The following is a 22016-nucleotide window of genomic DNA, read 5'->3' on the forward strand; positions in this document are numbered from 1 at the left end:
AAGGTTCCTGCTCTCTCACAGATCTCGCTCTTGCTACTCCAAGATGATTTTATTGGCCATATTCTGCATGTACGTAGAGCTGGATAGGGTTACCTGACAATATATAGTGGGGACCAGTATGTCTAGTTAAAGGTAAACAATGGTGTAAGTTATGAATAGATATGAGGAAAAGGGTGTTTTGGCAGCTGCAATCTCCTTGAATGCTGGATCAAGCTTAAGGGGTTATATAAACTCTCCATATTCCTGTGTTGGTGATGGTAACTTCTGGTAAAAGCATCTGTTGAATCTTCAGAAAAATGTTATCTATATTGGTTAAGCATAATTAATTAAGAATCTTTTTCTAAATGTAAATTGGATCTAAAAAACTTGACAGGACATCAGACTCATCATATGTGTGAGGACTGTCATCAGTGTTACAGTCTATTCAAAATGGTTCTTCCTAATTAGTATTGATGTCTTTTAGTCCAATTTGTAAATTAAGTCTCTGAGGCTGGCATCTGGGCATCCTTCAAGAGGATAAATTCACAAAAGGCATATGATCCAGTCTGTGTACCTGGCCGAGTACTAAAAGCCATGCAGACTAACTGATTGGAAATATATATGGACTTATTCAACCTTGCTTCCATGGTCTGAGGTTCTCACCTGCTTCAAAAAGGCATCTATTGTACCAGTGCCCAAGAAGAGTATGGTGATCTGTCTCGATGACTGCTGTCCCGTGTCACTTGCATCAAAGATAATGAAGTACTTTACAGAAGTTGGTTATGGCATGGATCAATTTCTTCCTCGGAGATGCTCCTTTTAGCCTACTACAATAGCAGGTCAACACCTGGTGCAATTTCTCTGGCTCTTCACTCTGCTCTCAATCATCTGGACAACAGGAGTTTGTAGGTCAGGCTGCTGTTCATTGATTACAGCTCATTATTCAATACAATTATCCCATCCAATCTCATTATCAGCTTCAAGACCTCGGCCACTGTATTTTCCTCTGGAACCGGGTACTCAACTTCTCATCCACAGACCTCAGTCAAGTGAGGATTGGTAACAAGTCTTCATTGCTGACCATCAACACAGGTGTATCTAAACTCTGCGTGCTTATTACCACACTCCTTCACCGGCCCCCCTCGCCCCCGCTCTGTTCTCTGTACATATAGGACTTCACGGCTAAGCATAGCTCCAGTGTCATCTTTAAATTTGTCGACGACACTATTGTTGGATGAATCACAGGTAGCGATGAGTCAGTTTACTGGAGTGAAATAGGTCATCTGTGAAGTGTTACTTTTTAAAAACCTACCTCTCGCAGCAAAACTGTAGAGCTGATTATTGTTTTCAGGAAGGGAAAGTGGGGCGAACATGTGCCAGCGTACATTGGGGAATCGGCACTGGATGAAAGCAGCAGTATAATTCCTGGGTGCTAATTGGGAGCAGATTGGGAGGCAGATTTTGGAAAGGTGCAAAAATAACAGGGTTGTTATCATGGGTGACTTTAACTTCTCTAATATTGATTGGCACCTGATTAGTTCCAAGGGTTTAGATGGGGCAGAATTTGTTAAGCGTGTCCAGGATGGATTCCTGTCACAGTATGTTGACAGGCCGACCAGGGGGAATGCCATACTAGATCTAGTATTAGGTAATGAACCGGGCCAGGTCACAGATCTCTCAGTGGGTGAGCAATTGGGGGACAGTGACCACCGCTCCCTGGCCTTTAGCATTATCATGGAAAAGGATAGAATCAGAGAGGACAGGAAAATTTTTAATTGGGGAAGGGCAAAGTATGAGGCTGTAAGGCCAGAACTTGTGGGTGTGAATTGGGATGACGATTTTGCAGGGAAATGTACTATGGACATGTGGTTGATATTTAGTGATCTCTTGCAGGATATTAGGGATAAATTTGTCCTGGTGAAGAAGATAAAGAATGGTAGGGTGAAGGAACCATGGGTGACATGTGAGGTGGAAAATCTAGTCAGGTGGAAGAAGGCAGCATATATGAGGTTTAGGAAGCAAGGATCAGATGGGTCTATTGAGGAATATAGGGTAGCAAGAAGGGAGCTTAAGAAGGGGCTGAGAAGAGCAAGAAGGGGGTGTGAGAAGGCCTTGGCGAGTAGGGTAAAGAAAAACCCCAACGCATTCTTCAGTTATGTGAAGAACAAAAGCATGACAGGAGTGAAGATAGGACCAATTAGAGATAAAGGTGGGAAGATGTTCCTGGAGGCTGTGGAAGTGAGCGAGGTCCCCAATGAATACTTCTCTTCGGTATTCACCAATGAGAGGGAACTTGATGACGATGAGGACGATATGAGTGAGGTTGATGTTCTGGAGTATGTTGATATTAAGGGAGAGGAGGTGTTGGAGTTGTTAAAATACATTAGGACGGATAAGTCCCCGGGGCCTGACGGAATATTCCCCAGGCTGTTCCACGAGGCGAGGGAAGAGATTGCCGAGCTTCTGGCTAGGATCTTTATGTCCTCGTTGTCCACGGGAATGGTACCAGAGGACTGGAAGGAGGTGAATGTTGTCCCCTTGTTCAAAAAAGGTAATAGGGATAGTCCGGGTAATTATAGACCAGTGAGCCTTACGTCTGTGGTGGGAAAGCTGTTGGAAAAGATTCTTGGAGATAGGATCTATAGGCATTTAGAGAATCATGGTCTGATCAGGGACAGTCAGCATGGCTTTGCGAAGGGCAGATCGTGTCTAACAAGCCTGATAGAGTTCTTTGAGGAGGTGACCAGGCATATAGATGAGGGTAGTGCAGTGGATGTGATCTACATGGTAAGGCATTTGACAAGGTTCCACACGGTAGGCTTCTTCAGAAAGTCAGAAGGCATGGGATTCAGGGAAGTTTGGCCAGGTGGATTCAGAATTGGCTTGCCTGCAGAAGGCAGAGGGTCGTGGTGGAGGGAGTACATTCAGATTGGAGGGTTGTGACTAGTGATGTCCCATAAGGATCTGTTCTGGGACCCCTACTTTTTGTGATTTATATTAACGACCTGGATGTGGGGGAAGAAGGGTGGGTTGGCAAGTTCGCAGACGATACAAAGGTTGGTGGTGTTGTAGATAGTGTAGAGGATTGTCGAAGATTGCAGAGAGACATTGATAGGATGCAGAAGTGGGCTGAGAAGTGGCAGATGGAGTTCAACCCAGAGAAGTGCGTGGTGGTACACTTTGGAAGGACAAACTCCAAGGCAGAGTACAAAGTAAATGGCAGGATACTTGGTAGTGTGGAGGAGTAGAGGGATCTGGGAATGCATGTCCACAGATCCCTGAAAGTTGCCTCACAGGTGGATAGGGTAGTTAAGAAAGCTTATGGGGTGTTAGCTTTCGTAAGTCGAGGAATAGAGTTTAAGAGTTGCGAGGTAACAATGCAGCTCTATAAAACTCTGGTTAGGCCACACTTGGAGTACTGTGTCCATTTCTGGTCGCCTCACTATAGGAAGGATGTGGAAGCATTGGAAAGGGTACAGAGGAGATTTACCAGGATGCTGCCTGGTTTAGAGAGTATGGATTATGATCAGAGATTAAGGGAGCTAGGGCTTTACCCTTTGGAGAGAAGGAGGATGAGAGGAGACATGATAAAGGTGTACAAGATATTAAGAGGAATAGTTAGAGTGGATAGCCAGCGCCTCTTCCCCAGGGCACCACTGCTCAATACAAGAGGATATGGCTTTAAGGTAAGGGGTGGGAAGTTCAAGGGGGATTTTAGAGGAAGGCTTTTTACTCTGATAGTGGTTGGTCCGTGGAATGCACTGCCTGAGTCAGTGGTGGAGGCAGATACACTAGTGAAGTTTAAGAGACTACTAGATGGGTATATGGAGGAACTTAAGGTGGGGGGTTATATAGGAGGCAGGGTTTGAGGGTCGGCACAACATTGTGGGCCGAAGGGCCTGTACTGTGCTGCACTATTCTATGTTCTTATGTTCTAACATATCCGATAACCTGTGCTGGGTCCAGCACTTAGATGCAATGATAAGAAAAGTGCACCAGCATCTTTGCTTGGAAGGTTAAGGAGGTTCAACTCATCATTGAACATTCTAACAAACTTCTACAGGTGTACTGTTGTAGGTATCCTGATTGGTTGCATCGAGGTCTGGTCTCGCATTTTGAATGTGCAGGACCGTAAGAAGCTGCTGAATAGTGGATTCTGCCCATATATGTATCACAGACGTACCTATAGGAGGTACAGCCTCAAGAAGATGCTATCTATCATCAGTGATCCTCACCATCCCAGCCATGCCAACTTTTCACAGCTACCAATGGCAGGAGGTACAGAAGTATGAAGTTTCACATCACCAGGTTCAAAGCAGATGCTCCCTTTCCACTGTTCGATTCTTGAATCAACCGGCACAACCCTAATCACTACAGTTTAACAACACGATGGACACTTTGACCATTGTGCACTGAATTGGACTTCCTGTTTTAATTGTGATTCTTGCAAAACAAACAAAAAAAATTGTGTTTAATTAATTTTTTTCTTGCAAATGCTGCTTGTATGTGATGTTGCTGCAAGTAAGTTTTTCATTGCACCTGTGTATACCGTACCTGTAATTATGAATATGAAAATAAACTCGACTTTGATACTTTGGTATTTATTCTCGCAAATATAGTACAGAAAAAAATGTCTTCTCTTCTCCTCTGCAACATGCAAAGTAAATAATGCCAGCTTTTTGGGTAGAATTATGGGATGACATCTACGGTGGTAGCATCATTGACAATCACTTGGTTGTTCATTGGCCAAGCAGAGTGGATATTCTTGTCAAGGTTTCACAGGACCTTTAGCATCCACTTATGTTAGTGTGAGAGAAGTATTTTTCAGTGATATCTCACTTTCAAAATTATCAATGTTTGGACGGTCAGTCCAGTTCTTTGTTAGGATCAGTTTTAAAAGAAAGTTCTTTCTTGGTATTGTTACAGTAAACTCTGGTTGTTGTGGGAAGAAGGAATTGTAGGTGGGAAATACAACCAATAAGAACCTAGCCATGAGCAGTACATAACAACCCACTGCTGTCATTAAATTGATAATTTGGTCAGTCAGGGAATTAGCTATCACATTGTTCTTACTTCTCTGTGGTTAGAACATTAGATTCTGAGATTTTTATTGCCTCCAAGAGGTTTGTTGGTTGCTTTAAAGAGAAAACCATGGAAAGGGGATACATTAAAGATTAAACAAAGGTTTTTTTGAAATTAAAGAAAATAAATTATTCACAATGTACAAGTTACTTAGTGGAATAAACAATCAGCATGTGAAGTGCTGATTGATTTATTATGTTTGAATTTAACAAATATCAGTACATTGTGATACACTGTTAAAGTTTACAGCTTTACATGTCTTCATTACCATTTTAAGCTTCACCCACTTTGGATATTTTTGTTTTTTTGCTGCTTAGGTCGTATTTTTTGAGGAGGAGTGTAGTATCCTATCACGCAACACCAGCCCCTGGTTGCCTTCCTTACAGTATGTATTTCAGGATAAGACGTATATTTATCTGGTGAGTAAACAGAGCAGAGTAGAGCAAAACAGTAACTGGGGATCGGTTTAAATGTCCTACTCTAGTTTCGTTTAGTTTGTCATTAAACACAAAGTTGTCTTTTTCTTTCCTGAACTCAGTTCTCATTTTGTCCTGCCTAATGGGGATAAAGACAATTTTAATGCCCCATACAAGGTTATCTTACTGCAGGCAAGGAATCAAATTTTTGATATTCCCACATATGCCTTAATTTGTCACTTGTCGGATGAACACAAGATGGAGCCAATTTCAGTTAGCACATGGAATCTCCAAAATCTGTTGCCTTTCTCCCAGAAAACAATGATTCCTCTTTTGCCCATTCCCAAAAAACACATTGCACTGAACATTTGAAATATTGCAAACGTCTCAGAAATCCTGATAAGATTTTCTTCTTCACAACATACACAAAATGCTGGAGGAACTCAGCAGAAAGAGCACAGTCAATGTTTCGGGCCAAAACCCTTCGTCAGGACTGGAGGGAAAAGACGAGGAGTAGAGTTAAAAGGTGGGGGCAAGGGAGGAAAAAAACACAAGGTGAAACTGGGAGGGGGAGTGGTGAAGTAAAGAGCTGGGAAATTGATTGGTGAAAGAGATACAGGGCTAGAGAAGGGGGTAATCTAATAGGGGAGGACAGAAGGCCATGGAAGAAAGAAAAAGGTGGGGAGGAGCACCAGAGGGAGGCCATGGACAGGCAAGGAGATAAGGTGAGAAGGGGGAAAGGAAGATGGGGAATGGTGAAGGGGGGGCATTACTGGAAGTTTGAGAAATCGATGTTCATGCCTTCAGGTTGGAGGCTCTCCAGACAGGATATGAAGTGTTCTTCCTTCAACCTGAGTGTGGCCTCATCGCGACAGTAGAGGAGGCCATGGACAGACATATTGTAATGGGAATGGGAAGAGGAATTAAAATGGGTGGCCACAGGGAGATCCCACTTTTTCTGGCTGACGGAGAGTAGGTGCTCAACAAAGCAGTCTCCCAATTTGCATCGGGTCTTGCCAATTTATGGATTGGGAGACCGTTTCATCAAGTACCTTCTCTCCGTTGGCCAGAAATCTTCCCTGGTATTACATTCACAAAATTACTTTATATTTGTCAAACACTATGTTTCCTTCATGAAATGGCGTTAACAACTTGCGTCAGGATAAATGATTTAAAGTTACCTATTTTTTTCCTACCGCCTTTCTTTAATTGCGGCATTACATTTGATTGCTAATGATCTACCAGGACTATTTCAGAATTTAGAGAAAATTGGAAGATCAACATTCATGCATCTTATACCCACCTTGTTCAGAATCCTAGGTGTTAGGTTATGAAGTGCAAGATATTTGTTAAGGTCACCGTAATTTATTCTGTATTTTTTAAAAATGCTAATTGTCACCTTGCTGTCATCTTTTGCGAGTGTAGCTTCCTTTTTGTACCATGGGGTGTCACTGTGATCTTTGAATTGATGTATATTATTTTTATACAGCATTGCTTAAATTGTTTTGGGGTGTTGATGTGAGAAAGAAGAGACTTTCAGTAAAGCTTTACTTGATAACTTCAAAATTAAGACAAGTTGGTCAGGTTAAACAATGCATATAGACTTTACTTGGCTTTGACTTGATTGGCACTCTGTGACATGCTTACTGTTCAGAAAATGATGCTGTGGTTCCTTAGCGACAGGAGAGGTACCAGAGGGTTGAAGAATAGTCACTGTTGTTCTGCTGTTTTTTTTAAATAAAGGCTCTAAACATAAACCAGGAAATTATAGGCTGATGAGTCTATCATCAGTTGTGGGATAAGGTAGTAAATTGGATTAGACATTGGCTTTTTGGGAGAAGCCAGAGAGAGAGGTAATACAGGGTTGCCTCTCTCTGTCTAGAGGCCTGTGACCAATAGTGTGCCACAGGGATTGGTGCTGGGTCCTTTGTTTGTCATCTATATCAATGATATAGATGATAATGTGGTTAATTGGATAAGCAAATTTGCAGATGACACCAAGATTGTGGGTGTAGCGGACAGTGAGGAGGGCTATTGTGGCTTGCAGAGAGATTTGTATCTGCTGAAAAAATGGTCTGAAAAATGGTAGATGGAATTTAATGCAGACAAATTCGAGGTTTTTGCACTTTGGTAGGACCAACCATGGTAGGTCTTACGCAGTGAACAGTAGGGCACTGATTGTGGTAGAGCAAAGGGGTCTGGAAATGCAGATACGTAATTCTTTGATGGCATCACAGGTAGATGGGGTCGTAAAGAAAGCATTTGGCACATTGGCCTTCATAAATCAACGTACTGAGTACAGAAGATGGGATGATATAAGAGGTTACTGAAGCCAATTTGGAGTATTGTGTGCAATTTTAGTCACCTACTGTACCTACAGGAAAGATGTAAACAAGGTTGAAAGAATACAGAGAAAATTTATAAGGATATTGCTGGGTCTGGAGGACCTGAGTTATGAGGAAAGAGTGAACAGGTTAGGACTGTATTCTTTAGAACGTAGAAGACTGAGAGGAGATTGGATAGAGGTGTACAAAATTATGAGGGGTATAGATAGAATAAATGCAAGCATGCTTTTTTTTCCCACTGAAGTTGGGTGTGACTACAACTAGAGGTCATGGCTTAAGGGAGAAAGGTGAGAAGTTTAAGAGGAACAGAGGGGGAAACAACTTCACTCAGGGGGTCGAGAGAGTGTGGAATGAGCTGTCAGCATAAGTGGTCTATGCAAGCTAAATTTCAATGTTTAAGAGAAGTTTGGATACGTACGTGGATAGTAGGGATAAGGAGGGTTATGGTCCCGGTGCAGGTCGATGGGAGTAGGGAATTTAAATGGTTTCAGCGTGGGCCAAAAGGCCTGTTTCTGTACTGTACTTCTCTATGACTATGGTGCAAATTCTTGACCCCGTGGGGAAATCTACCTTAATGAAAGTAATCAATATTTCACTACTTTGCATTTCTTTCTTTTCCCATTAACAGAATGCCAAAGGAAAAGAAAATAGAATCAGAATCAGGTTTATTAACACTAACATATGTCGTGAAATTTCTTGTTTTGTGGCAGTACAGTACATAAAATACGATAAAGTACAATTAGAAATAAAAATAATTAAATGAAATAAGTAGTGCAAAAAGCAAGCAAAATGATGAGGTAGTGTTCTTGGTCAGTCCATTGGCTGCTCAGAAATCTGATGGTGGAAGGGAAGAAGCTGTTTTAAAAAAGATGAGTATGCGTCTTCAGGCACCTGTACCACCTCGCTGATGATAGTATTAAGAAGAGAGCAGTCCTGTGTGATGGGAGTCCTTGATGACAGAAGCTGCCTTTTTGAGGCATCACCTTTTGAAAGTGTCCTCTATGCTAACAAACCTGGTGCCTATGATGGAGCAGGCTGAGTTTGCAACTCCCTGCAGACGGCGATTCAACCTGCAGAATGCTCTCCATCTGTAGAAATCTGTCACTCTTTGGTGACCTACCAAATGTCGTCAAACTTCTAAAAAATTAGGACATTAACAATCTTGTCATGTGAGGCCCCTTGGGTAAGAGTGACCATAATATGGTGGAATTCTTCATTAAGATGGAGAGTGACATAGTTAATTCAGAAACAAAGGTTCTGAACTTAAAGAAGGGTAACTTTGAAGATATGAGACGTGAATTAGCTAAGATAGACTGGCAAATGATACTTAAAGGGCTGACGGTGGATATGCAATGGCAAGCATTTAAAGATCGCATGGATGAACTACAACAATTGTTCATCCCAGTTTGGCAAAAGAATAAACCAGAGAAGGTAGTGCACCCATGGCTGACAAGGGAAATTAGGGATACTATCAATTCCAAAGAAGAAACATACAAATTAGCCAGAGAAAGTGGCTCACCTGAGGACTGGGAGAAATTCAGAGTCCAGCAGAAGAGGACAAAGGGCTTATTTAGGAAAGGGAAAAAAAGATTATGAGAGAAAGCTGGCAGGGAACATAAAAACTGACTGTAAAAGCTTTTATAGATATGTGAAAAGAAGAAGATTGGTTAAGACAAATGTAGGTCCCTTACAGTCAGAAACAGGTGAATTGATCATGGGGAACAAGGACATGGCAGACCAACTGAATAACTACTTTGGTTCTGTCTTCACTAAGGAGGACATAAATAATCTTCCGGAAATCGTAGGGGACCGAGGGTCTATTGAGATGGAGGAACTGAGGGAAATACATGTTAGTAGGGAAGTGGTGTTAGGAAAATTGAAGGGATTAAAGGTAGATAAATCCCCAGGGCCAGATGGTCTGCATCCCAGTGTGCTTAAGGAAGTGGTCCAAGAAATAATGGATGCATTAGTGATAATTTTTCAAAACTCTTTAGATTCTGGATTAGTTCCTGAGGATTGGAGGGTGGCTAATGTAACCCCACTTTTTGAAAAAGGAGGGAGAGAGAAACCGGGGAATTATAGACCAGTAAGCCTGACATCGGTGGTGGGGAAAATGCTAGAGTCAATTATCAAAGATGTGATAACAGCACATTTGGAAAGCAGTGAAATCATCGGACAAAGTCAGCATGGATTTGTGAAAGGAAAATCATGTCTGATGAATCTCATAGAATTTTTTGAGGATGTAACTAGCAGAGTGGCTAGGGGTGAACTAGTGGATGTGGTATATTTGGATTTTCAAAAGGCTTTTGACAAGGTCCCACACAGGAGATTAGTGTGCAAACTTAAAGTATGCGATATTGGGGGTATGGTATTGATGTGGATAGAGAATTGGTTGGCTGACAGGAAGCAAAGAGTGGGAATAAACGGGACCTTTTCAGAATGGCAGGCGGTGACTAGTGGGGTACCGCAAGGCTCAGTGCTGGGATCCCAGTTGTTTACAATATATATAAATGTCTTAGATGAGGGAATTAAATGCAGCATCTCCAAGTTTGCCGATGACCCAAAGTTGGGCAGCAGTGTTAGCTGTGAGGAGGATGCTCAGAGGATGCAGGGTGACTTGGATAGATTAGGTGAGTGGGCAAATTCATGGCAGATGCAATTTAATGTGGATAAAAGTGAGGAGATCCACTTTGGTGGCAAGAACGGGAGAACAGATTATTATCTGAATGGTGGCCGATTAGGAAAAGGGGAGGTGAAACGAGACCTGGGTGTCATTGTACACCAGTCATTGAAAGTGGGCATGCAGGTACAGCAGGCGGTGAAAAGGGTGAATGGTATGCTGGCATTCATAGCAAGAGGATTCGGGTACAGGAGCAGGGAGGTACTACTGTACAGTTGTACAAGGCCTTGGTGAGACCACACCTGGAGTATTGTGTGTAGTTTTGGTCCCCTAATCTGAGGAAAGACATTCTTGCCATAGAGGGAGTACAAAGAAGGTTCACCAGATTGATTCCTGGGATGGCAGAACTTTCATTTGATGAAAGACTGGATCGACTAGGCTTATACTCTCTGGAATTTAGAAGGTTGAGGGGGGATCTTATTGAAACGTATAAAATTCTAAAGGGATTTGGACAGGCTAGATGCAGGAAGATTGTTCCCGATGTTGGGGAAGTCCAGAACGAGGGGTCACAGTTTAAGGATAAAGGGGAAGCCTTTTAGGACCAAGATGAGGAAAAACTTCTTCACACAGAGAGTGGTGAATCTGTGGAATTCTCTGCCGCAGGAAACAGTTGAGGCCAGTTCATTGGCTATACTTAAGAGGGAGTTAGATATGGCCCTTGTGGCTAAAGGGATCAGTGGGTATGGAGAGAAGGCAGGTACAGGGTTCTGAGTTGGATGATCAGCCATGATCATACTGAATGGCGGTGCAGGCTCGAAGGGCCGAATGGCGGTGCAGGCTCGAAGGGCCGAATGGCCTTCTCCTGCACCTATTTTCTATGTTTCTATGAAGTTTAGCTGCTGGTGAGCCTTCTTCATAATTTCATGAATATGTTGGGCCCAGGATAGATCTTTAGAGATGTTGACACTTAGGAATTTGAAACCTCTCTCCCTTCCCACTGCTGACCTCTTTAATGAGGACTGATGTGTGTTCCCCTGATAACCCCTTCCAGATGTCCACAATCAATTCCTTGGTTTTACTGACGTTGAGTGCCAGGTTGTTGTTGCAATACCACTCAACCAGCCGATCTATATCACATCTGTATGGTTTCTCATCACCATCTGAGATTCTGCCAACAGCAGTTGTGTCATCGGCAAATTTATAGATGGTGTTTGAGCTGTGCCTAGCCACACGGTCATCGATGTATAGAGGGTAGTGCCGTGGGCTAAGTACGCATCCCTGAGGTGCTGGTGTTGATTGTCAGTGAGGAGGAGATGTTATTTCCGATCCGCACTGACTGTGGTTTCCTGATGAGGAAGTCAAAGATACAGTTGCAGAAGGATGTACCAAGGAAGTTTGGTATTGAAGGTGCTGAATGCTGAGTTGTAATGAATAAACATCAGCCGGACATTGTCAAAGTGACCCAATGCAGAGTGGAAAGCTAGTGAAAATGTCTTGTGATTCCATTCCCATCCTCCCCTACACTCACCTTTTTATTCTGGCATCTTCCCCCTTCCTTTTCAGTCTTGGCCCAGAATGTCGACTGTTTATTCATTTCCATAGATGCTGCTTGACCTGCTGAGTGTGTATGTGTTGCCATGGTATTTTATGCACCTTTTGGAGAAGCTGCATCGGGGATGGCAGCATGGTCGCATTGTGCTTGTCGAGGCCTCCCTTTGGCCCTATTCTGGTGGTTCTATGCTTAAAGTGTCCCTGTACAATTAAGACTTTGTTACCATGGTGATGGAATTAGGAATGGGACAACCATCTCCAATTACCAGATTACACACTGGGACCTTCTGGTATCTTATCTCTTCCTCTGTCGAATAGACCAGGTCTGTCTGACTTGGTGGAGCAGAAATATACTTATTATACATGATGCTTTATAATATGTTATGCAAGTTAACCCTTCAGGCTCTGTCCCCGTGTCTGACATCTTCAGAACAAAGCCACAAAGTTGCATTCCGTGCTCTCTAACAATTGCCTCTGGATGGGTATGCAACATTAAGTTATTCTAGGAGATGGAGGTGTATAGCGTGACTCCTAAAGCAACATGCTTACAGAACTGAATTATGATTAGAACTGTGGAATATTTATTAATATGGATTTTGTTTCATCTAGGTAATGGAATACCAGCCAGGGGGCGATCTGCTGACACTCCTTAATCGTTATGATGATCAGTTTGATGAGAGTATGGCTCAGTTTTACCTGGCTGAGTTAGTTCTGGCCATTCATAGTGTTCATCAGATGGGTTACGTTCACAGGTGAGCAACTTTATGAGATCTGGAATTTGGGCGATTAGGAATGTTAAGATAAATAGAGGGTACAGATACAGAAATGAATGCAATCATTCAATCTCCATTCATTGTGTGTGCCTTGTCTTTATAAGGTGTCAGCTACCACCTTATCCAGGCTACAGTTGGAATCATAAAGAATTCTTAAATGGTGAAAAAGCAATATTGCACAATTGGATATAGATTGATGTACTGCTTTCTGTATTCCATTGTGTAACAGTAGGCTATATTTCTGGGTTTTCCTGTATCATTTTCATTCTTAGAATTTGAGGCATTCTCTGTCTCAGGCTGCTCTCAAAGGTGAATACTGACTGTATGTTGCTGAGTTTGTACTTGTTGCACTCCTAGGTACAGTAGATAACATAGCATGACAAAAATAACAGCGAGGGAACCTTTTCATTTGAATACTTTAGCATCTTGTCCACATCAACTTAGGATCATATTTTGCTCCTTTCTTTTAAAGTGAGGGATAAATTAAACTTAATTGCTATAACATACACTCAGTGACCACTTGATTAGGTACAGGAGTGTACCTAATAAAGTAGACACTGGAGTGGAACACAGAGTGGTCTTCTGTTGTAGCCCATCCACTTTTAGCGTCAATGTGTTGTGTGTTCAGAGATGCTCCTCTGTACACCACTGTTGTAACACGTGGTTACTTGAGTTATTGTCTCATTCCTGTCAGCTTGAACCATCTGGCCATTGTCTGACCTCTCCCATTAACAAGGCAATTTCGCCTGAGGAACTGTCACCCACTGGCTGCTTTTATGTTTATCACACCATTCTCTATAAACCCTAGAGACTAGTGCATGAAAAGTCCAGGACATCAGCAGGTCCTGAGATACTCAAACCACCCCATCAGGCACCAACAATCATTCCATGGTCACAGTCACTTGGATTATATCTATTCCCTATTCTGATGTTTGCTCTGAACAACTGAACCTCTTGACCATGTCTGCACGCTTTTATGCATTAGATATTTGCATTAACGAGGCAGTGTACCTAATAAAGTGGCCACAGGTGTAGAACAGTACAACACAGTACGGGCCCTTTGGTCCATAAGGTGCCAAACTATAAAAACCTACTGCAACATTAAACTAGACTGTCCATAGCCCTCCTGTTTTCTTACATCCATATGCGACATACACTCAGTGAAGTTTTTAAAATTCCTTGTGGTTATTCTGTGGCAATAAGTTGGTGTGTGAATAGACCATGTAACATGCAATATATTATTTGAGCAGTTCAATGTATTCTTATAATTCTCTTTAAGGTGTTAAGGTCTAATGTTTGAGCTGGCCAGGCTTGAATAACCTGGTGGCTGACTCTTTTTCCTATTTTTGTGTTTTTTCCCCAAGATATGTTAAAAGATAATTGTGCTTGGGTAGATTTTGGTGTTAATTTGGGCACTGAAAAGAACCATCGTATTTTCTTTCCTTAAAATTGCTAAAACAAAAGTTTGAGACACTTAAAGTATGAGGAAATTGTCTCAAATGATAGCTAAAAACAATATTCCCCATTCTTTGCCCAGGGCTGGTAGTTTCTCATTTACACATCATTGCCTCAAAATTGGACCATTTGTGTTTCTGGTTGAAGTCCTAGCCAACAGATAAATGGACTGGGCTCTTCATGTTTTGTTTCCTCATTATCTTTCCTGTGTTTCAATGTTATCTAGCTCTTTTAAAGTATATAACAACAGAAGTCAAATGAAAGATCAATACTTGAGGTCTTTATAAATGTCAAGGAGTACATCATGCTGAAAATAGAGAAGTATGATGTAGTCTCTCTCCCAGAATGTTGACTTTTATTTGTAAAGCAAAAGCATCCCATGTAGTTTTTAAATGGGGCAGTGAGGTGAAGTGGGATGGGGCAAGGCTTCTATGGAAATAGAAACAGACGATGTTTATAAGTTAAAGAGACTTCATTGATACCGGGAGAATTAGAAAATAGATCAAGCTGCAGAGTGGGTGAGCAATAGATAAGAAGCAGCCAGGGTTGCCCAGGTGATGCAGCTATTTGCAGAATTATCTAGTTAACAGATTGATTTAGGATGTGTTTTCCATGCTTTATTTAGTTAGCCCTACATATCTTTTGTTGCCCTTGCACCACTTTCTGTGATATTCTCATGACTCAGCTTCAATCCTTTCTACTCCAATTTGCCCTATTCCCCATAGTTGTCTTCTCTTGAGAAAGCTATTATTCTTGAATACTTGCCTAACTGTAACCTTGCAATGTGGTTTGCATTCCTTGGTGCTTTTACTAGGATAACTGGTACAAACTGCTTTAATGTTTTGAGGGGCAATTTCTCAAATGCATTCACTGTTCATAACAATGGTGCCTTATTGAATATTCAGGACGATTTCCCAGCAATGAGTGCATTAATGAAATCAGCACTAAAAGGGGTCATGATAGCACTTTATACTAATCCATTATTGATGACATGGTTGCCCCTAAAACCTGGTGCAAAGCCTGTTCTTCCCACTGCTGTAGCAGAAATATTGGGAACCTGTTTGAGAGCTTTCCTGCTGGCGCTTCTGCAACAATGAATAATCATATAGCTGCGCAGCTTCTTGTGGATTGGGCCACTGATTCAATGTGCAATGGCTGCCTTTAGAGAATGGAATTGGATGGACAGCGGACAGCAGTGTACTGGATGACCATCAAGATGCAGGGCTTAGGCCTGCAATATGGACAGCATGTTGAATATGGGCTGTTACTAGCGAATGGCAACATCAGAGAAGTGAGCCTGCTGGATCCATATGTTTTGGTTTCTAACCTCATCTTGGCTGTGATGGAAATCGGGGATCTCTTCCCAGCAAGGTTGCACAGCTCTCTGTAGGCTGGAGATTTTTCCATTTGTTGGGTTTGTACCACAAGTCTTTGAGCTGGGAAGAGTTGTAGAATCAAACAAAATTATGGCAACACATCAGTTTCCATTATGAATGTGGGTGGCTTATCAATACATGGAGGAAGTGCTGTCGGTTCACATTAGTGTCTCTTGCTCCACATGCTCACCACCTCTGAGTCTGTACTACTCGTTCCAGCCGATCCAACTTAGCCCTCAAGCAGCCACTGCACATTGCCTTAGTAGCTCACTGTATATAGGCCATGCAGTGATTTGAGATGATCAATTCATTGCTATGCACAGTAGCTCACAGTCCAGGTTGATTCCATTTTTTAAATGGGATATGTCCCTGTGAGACTTTGGACTCCTAAGTTCAAGGGCATTGTGGCAAATTGGTTCCCTGTTGGGTCCTGTCAAATGAGGTAACAGTATGTTTCCAAAGGTACTTGCATTTCTTTTCCCAATATGTATCAGTCTATCTTTTCTGTAGCATTACGCCTATAGAACTATCATCCCCAGCCCCTATCTTTTCTGTAGCATTACATCTATAGAGCTATCATCCCCAGCCCCTATCTTTTCTGTAGCATTACACCTATAGAACTATCATCCCCAGCCCCTATCTTTTCTGTAGCATTACATCTATAGAGCTATCATCCCCAGCCCCTATCTTTTCTGTAGCATTACATCTACAGAGCTATCATCCCCAGCCCCTATCTTTTCTGTAGCATTACATCTATAGAGCTATCATCCCCAGCCCCTATCTTTTCTGTAGCATTACATCTATAGAGCTATCATCCCCAGCCCCTATCTTTTCTGTAGCATTACATCTATAGAGCTATCATCCCCAGCCCCTATCTTTTCTGTAGCATTACATCTATAGAACTATCATCCCCAGCCCCTATCTTTTCTGTAGCATTACATCTATAGAGCTATCATCCCCAGCCCCTATCTTTTCTGTAGCATTACATCTATAGAGCTATCATCCCCAGCCCCTATCTTTTCTGTAGCATTACATCTATAGAGCTATCATCCCCAGCCCCTATCTTTTCTGTAGCATTACATCTATAGAGCTATCATCCCCAGCCCCTATCTTTTCTGTAGCATTACATCTATAGAGCTATCATCCCCAGCCCCTATCTTTTCTGTAGCATTACATCTATAGAGCTATCATCCCCAGCCCCTATCTTTTCTGTAGCATTACATCTATAGAGCTATCATCCCCAGCCCTATCTTTTCTGTAGCATTACATCTATAGAGCTATCATCCCCAGCCCCTATCTTTTCTGTAGCATTACATCTATAGAGCTATCATCCCCAGCCCCTATCTTTTCTGTAGCATTACATCTATAGAGCTATCATCCCCAGCCCCTATCTTTTCTGATACCACTCCATTTCACCCCCACTGCTCTCTGTCTCACAGATACTAGTGAGATCTTATTCCTACTGCTACCAGACAACAAACTTTAATCATTCATCACTCCCCAGGCCCTTCCATCTCTCAGCTGCCTCCATGGTACATTTATGAAAATCTGTTTCAACATGCATGAATGTTCTGTTTTCTTAATCAGCCAGAGGTTAAGATTAATTCTGGTTAATGTAGAATTCAGTTCTCTCACAGGATTGTGTTCAGTTGAGTTTAATTGGATACCATAGGAGGTCAGATAATAGAAGAATAGCAGAATTGTGTCCAAAGACAAAGTCAACTGAAGTTTCAAATAGTGGATGTCTTTTTATGTCCCTTTTTATAAGACCACTTGGCATTTCCACACTTCAAAATAATCATAGATTAGTTTTGTGCTACGTTTCATTTCACTGTCTGTTGAGTAAGCTTGTTTGTTTAAGTATAATTACCATTATTAAATATTTGAGCCTTGTGCTATAGAAGGACAATGCCGCTAAAGTTGGGACATTACTGCCTGTTAATCTGTTATATGCTTGCTCCTGTTTCTGTCTCTTGTTTTCATATGTTTATGTGCTCAAGTGTTGTAACGTGACTTGAATCTACAACATGCTGACTCAGATGAGAATATAATCAATAACTTATAATGACACTTTTATTAATTGCCCATTAATAATAGTAATCTTTAAATTGCACCATGGTGTACTAGTACTGTCATTTGATAGAGTGATTTATTTGCTTCTGTCTTGTCAGAGATATCAAGCCAGAGAATATTCTTATTGACCGAACAGGACACATCAAATTGGCCGATTTTGGATCAGCAGCCAAACTGACAGCAAACAAAACGGTATGACAAAGAGCCCAGAATGCTAAAGATAGCCTGCATGTTGATAATGAAGTACACCAGGGTGATAGCCTGTATATCCAAGTACAGCATGAGGATTTGTGCATTTTTATGCTTTTATGGAATCTTGTAAGAGATAGATGGGGATTAGTTTGAACTGAACACCTTTTTTAACCTAAAGATCAACTCTCCAGTAAAATTAAAGACTGCTTCCATTTAGCAATTATTACCAATACTGGAAATACTCAGCAAGTCAATCAGAATTTGTGAGAGAAACAGAGTTAATGGTTTGGGCTGCTGGGCTTTCATCAGAATGAAAACATTTTAAAATTACCCCTGTTTTCAAGTTGCAGAAAATTGGAGGGGGGGGGGACACAAAACATAGTAAAGATTGGAAAGACTGAATGTGGAGATGAGAGACTGAATCACTCAAAACTGGTGATGCCGACTGAGTGAGGGTGAAGGTAATTCAAGCTATCTATCTGGAGGAGAAACCTGAGATCAGAGGAAACTTAACCTGGGTGATGGGGAAATTTGAATAGATTAGGACTTTATTCCGTGGAGTGTGGGAGATTGGGGGGAGATTTGACAGAGATATATGAAATTATGAGGGGTATAGATAGGGTAAAAAAAAAAAGCTGGCATTTTCTACTGGGGTTGGTTGAGACTAGAATTAAAGGTGACGGGTTAAGGCTGAAAGGTGAAATATTTATGAGGAACATGAGGGAGAGCTCCTTCACTCAGAGTGTTTAGTTAGTGTGGAACAAGATGCCATTGGAAGTTGTTGATACGGATGCAATTTCAACATTTTAGAGAAGTTTGGATAGGTACGTGATTAGGAGGGGTACGGAGGGCTATGGTGCAGGTGCAGGATGATGGGACAAACCAGATATGCCGAAGGACCTTTTTCTGTGCTGTTGTGGTCTGTGACGTGAAAAAAACAATGAAAGAATTGAATTGAATTGACTTTATTACTTACATTCTTCATATGCATGAGGAGTAAAAATCTTTGTTACGTCTCCATCTAAATGTGCAATTTATAGTAAATTATAATAAATAGTGTGTACAATAGGATAGTCAATATAACATAGAAATACAATTGTATCAGCATGAATTAATCAGTCTGATGGCCTGGTGGAAGAAGCTGTCCCGGAGCCTGTTGCTCCTGGCTTTTATGGCTGTGGTACTGTTTCCTGGATGGTAGCAACTGGAACAGTTTGTTGTTGGGGTGACTCAGGTCTCCAGTGATCCTTCAGGCCGTTTTTACACACCTGTCTTTGTAAATGTCCTGAATAGTGGGAAGTTCACATCTACAGATGCGCTGGGCTGTCCGCACCACTCTCTGCAGGGTCCTGCGATTGAGGGAAGTACAGTCGCATACCAGGCAGTGATACAGCCAGTCAGGATGCTCTCAGCTGTGCCCCTGTGGAAAGATCTTAGGATTTGGGGACCCTATACCAAACTTCCTCAACCGATTGAAGTGAAAGAGGCGCTGTGCCTTTTTCACCACACAGCTGGTGTGTACAGAACACATGAGGTCCTCGGTGATGTTTATGCCGAGGAACTTGAAGCTGTTTACCCTCTCAACCCCAGATCCATTGATGTCAATAGGGGTTAGCCCATCTCCATTCCTCCTGTAATCCACAACCAGCTCCTTTGTTTTTGCGACATTGAGGAAGAGGTTGTTTTCTTGACACTACTGTGTCAGGGTGATGACTTCTTTTCTGTAGGCTGCCTCATTATTATTTGAAATTAGGCCAATCAGTGTAGTGTCGTCAGCAAATTTAATTAGCAGATTGGAGCTGTGGGTGGTGACACAGTCATGAGAATGCAGACAGTAAAGGAGGGGGCTTAGTACACAGCCCTGAGGGGCACCTGTGCTGAGGGTCAGAGGGGCAGAAGTGAGGGTGTGCGACAAAAATCAGCAATTGCAGAGAATCCAGAAAATACCTAACAACTTAAGCAGCAAGAAGCTCAAAAGTTAATGTTATGGTTTGATGATCTTTCATCAGAACGAACTCATTCTGACATAAACAGAATGGCTGATAATCTGAAAATTTTAAATTCAGTGTCAAAATGGAACAGTTACAACTTGCCTAATTGAAAATGAGACACCATTCCTCAAGCTTACACTTGATTTTGTTCTAACAATGAAGACAATGGAAGAAGTGTCAGAGTGGGAAGAAGAATTAAAGTAATAGGTAACTAACGTATTAAAGTAAAATATTGGTAAAAGGTAACTTGGGTTTATCTTTGCAATCTGCTACTGGTTTTTCAGTTGGGTTGAGTTTCTCCATTGTAGAGGAGACTACACTGTGAGTATTGAAAGCAGTACAAACACATTTTCCCTCCCCTTTTAGCATTCCAATGGGACCATTTGCATCATGCTTGTCTTATTTACTCATCCATTTCACCACATCCTCTCCACTGTTCCAGGAAAACACAGGAGCTGCTATGTCTGCCCTTTAATCTCTTCTGTGCCCATCACAACACCTCTTCCAGCTGAAACAGTGATTTCCATCTACTTTTTCCTATTTAATGTACTGCTTCTTATAAATAATTTCTCCCATCTCTATATGGCATTCAGTTTTGCACTTCAGCACTTGTAAAAATATCGTGTTGTTCATAAGGAGTAAAACTGTTCTCACCATATAAATGGAATAATAATATTTTTCTCAAAGAAGAAAGTGGACCTTTAGGAGATTCTGCGATTTCTGTAATGATTTTTTCTCAGTTTATGGCAATACATCAGATTGCTTCTTTGAATATGAAACTTGATTAAGCCTTAATAGCTTTTTTTAAAATCTAGAACCAGCTGCAGTATCCAATGTTGCTTGGGTTATTATGCCTGCTATCATGACCTTTGCATTTATTTCCATACAGCCAGGTTTTATAACACTTCTTATAAATGACATTAAATCTAACTTGTGTACATAACTTTCCATTAATTATATCTGAGGATTAAAATTACGTAACTTATTTTAAACACACATGGAAAATAAAACTGCATTTAATATAGCTCTATCTATTCAAATATACCTATTCAAATTTACTTCTGCATTGAAGTGCTTCAGCATTCTTCCCCTCTCCTGAGCAACCAACATATAGCTGACCATTCCAAAAGTATTGAGTTTCAACTCTTAATGATTGTCCTTGTCAACCTTGTCAATGCTCACAGCAAAGCTAAATTGAAGTAATTTCAGTTGAAAAGATTGAACAATTGGGATAATTGGTATAATGATAAAAGACATTTTCCCCACTACCAGTGATTACTGGAGCTTTAGTTACATGTGGCAGTAATTTTTTAGCTGATTAATCTTGTGCAGTGGCATAGGATTGGTGGATCTGATTTCCTGAGTAGCACGATTAGAGTTCCTTCTTTTAGTTCAGGATTTTGCATGTCAGATGGTGACAGAGTTTAAAAATTAAACAGAAAAATGTACAGCCTCATCAATGTCTGTCACACTACCAATAGATTTATATTGTATAGGTTGTCCAGGAAGCTTAGAAAGAAGGTCTTTATTCATGGCCTATGCTGCATCATGTTTTTGGTGCTAAAATTGCTTTTTCATGAAAACTATTGGTAACTCGAACAGCATTGAGTTACATTTGGGAAAATGAAGTGATGTAACAATCTCCCCAAGTTTTCCATCACATAAATTTTTAGATTTGAAGAACCAGCATACTGACTCACTGAAAACCCCAAGATTCTTGGCAGTGATATAGTAACTATAAAGACAAAAGTGATTTTTTGTTTTTGTTTTCACCCCTACTTTATGAGAAAAGGCAGCCACAAATGTCACTTTATGAATATTGATTTTGTTTACTGTTGGAATATACCAGCGATTCATTAAGTTATATAGCATGGCCCTCTGGCTCAACTCACCCATGCTGACCAAGATGCCTATCTAACTGAATCTGACTTGTTTGCATTTGGTCCATGTTCCTCTTAACTTTTCCCCTCCATGCACATATCCAAATGCCTTTTTATATATGTCATAGTTGTACTTGCATCTACCCCCATGTTCTGGCTGCTTGTTCCATACATCCTCTTTCAGTCTTTCCATTACTATACAAATTGGTTTCTTGAAGCACAGACCTGCTAGATTTGATAACAGTGGGATCAGATTCTAAAGTAAATTGCACTCAGTGGCCAA

General features: G+C 41.3%; 1 protein-coding gene across 7 annotated transcripts in view; it reads left to right on the plus strand.

The window, feature by feature from the left end:
* cita (citron rho-interacting serine/threonine kinase a) overlaps positions 1-22016 on the plus strand; it is a 228091-nt gene that overhangs the window by 33729 nt on the left and 172346 nt on the right. For all 7 annotated transcript variants that reach the window (XM_063034066.1, XM_063034067.1, XM_063034065.1 and 4 more), the window contains exons 5-7: positions 5379-5480; positions 12603-12745; positions 17769-17862. In XM_063034066.1, the coding sequence (XP_062890136.1) occupies positions 5379-5480; positions 12603-12745; positions 17769-17862 (339 nt within the window). The remainder of the gene's footprint in view (positions 1-5378; positions 5481-12602; positions 12746-17768; positions 17863-22016) is intronic.

This window comes from Mobula hypostoma, chromosome 27 (genome assembly GCF_963921235.1).
Source record: "Mobula hypostoma chromosome 27, sMobHyp1.1, whole genome shotgun sequence".
Lineage (NCBI taxonomy): Eukaryota > Metazoa > Chordata > Chondrichthyes > Myliobatiformes > Myliobatidae > Mobula > Mobula hypostoma.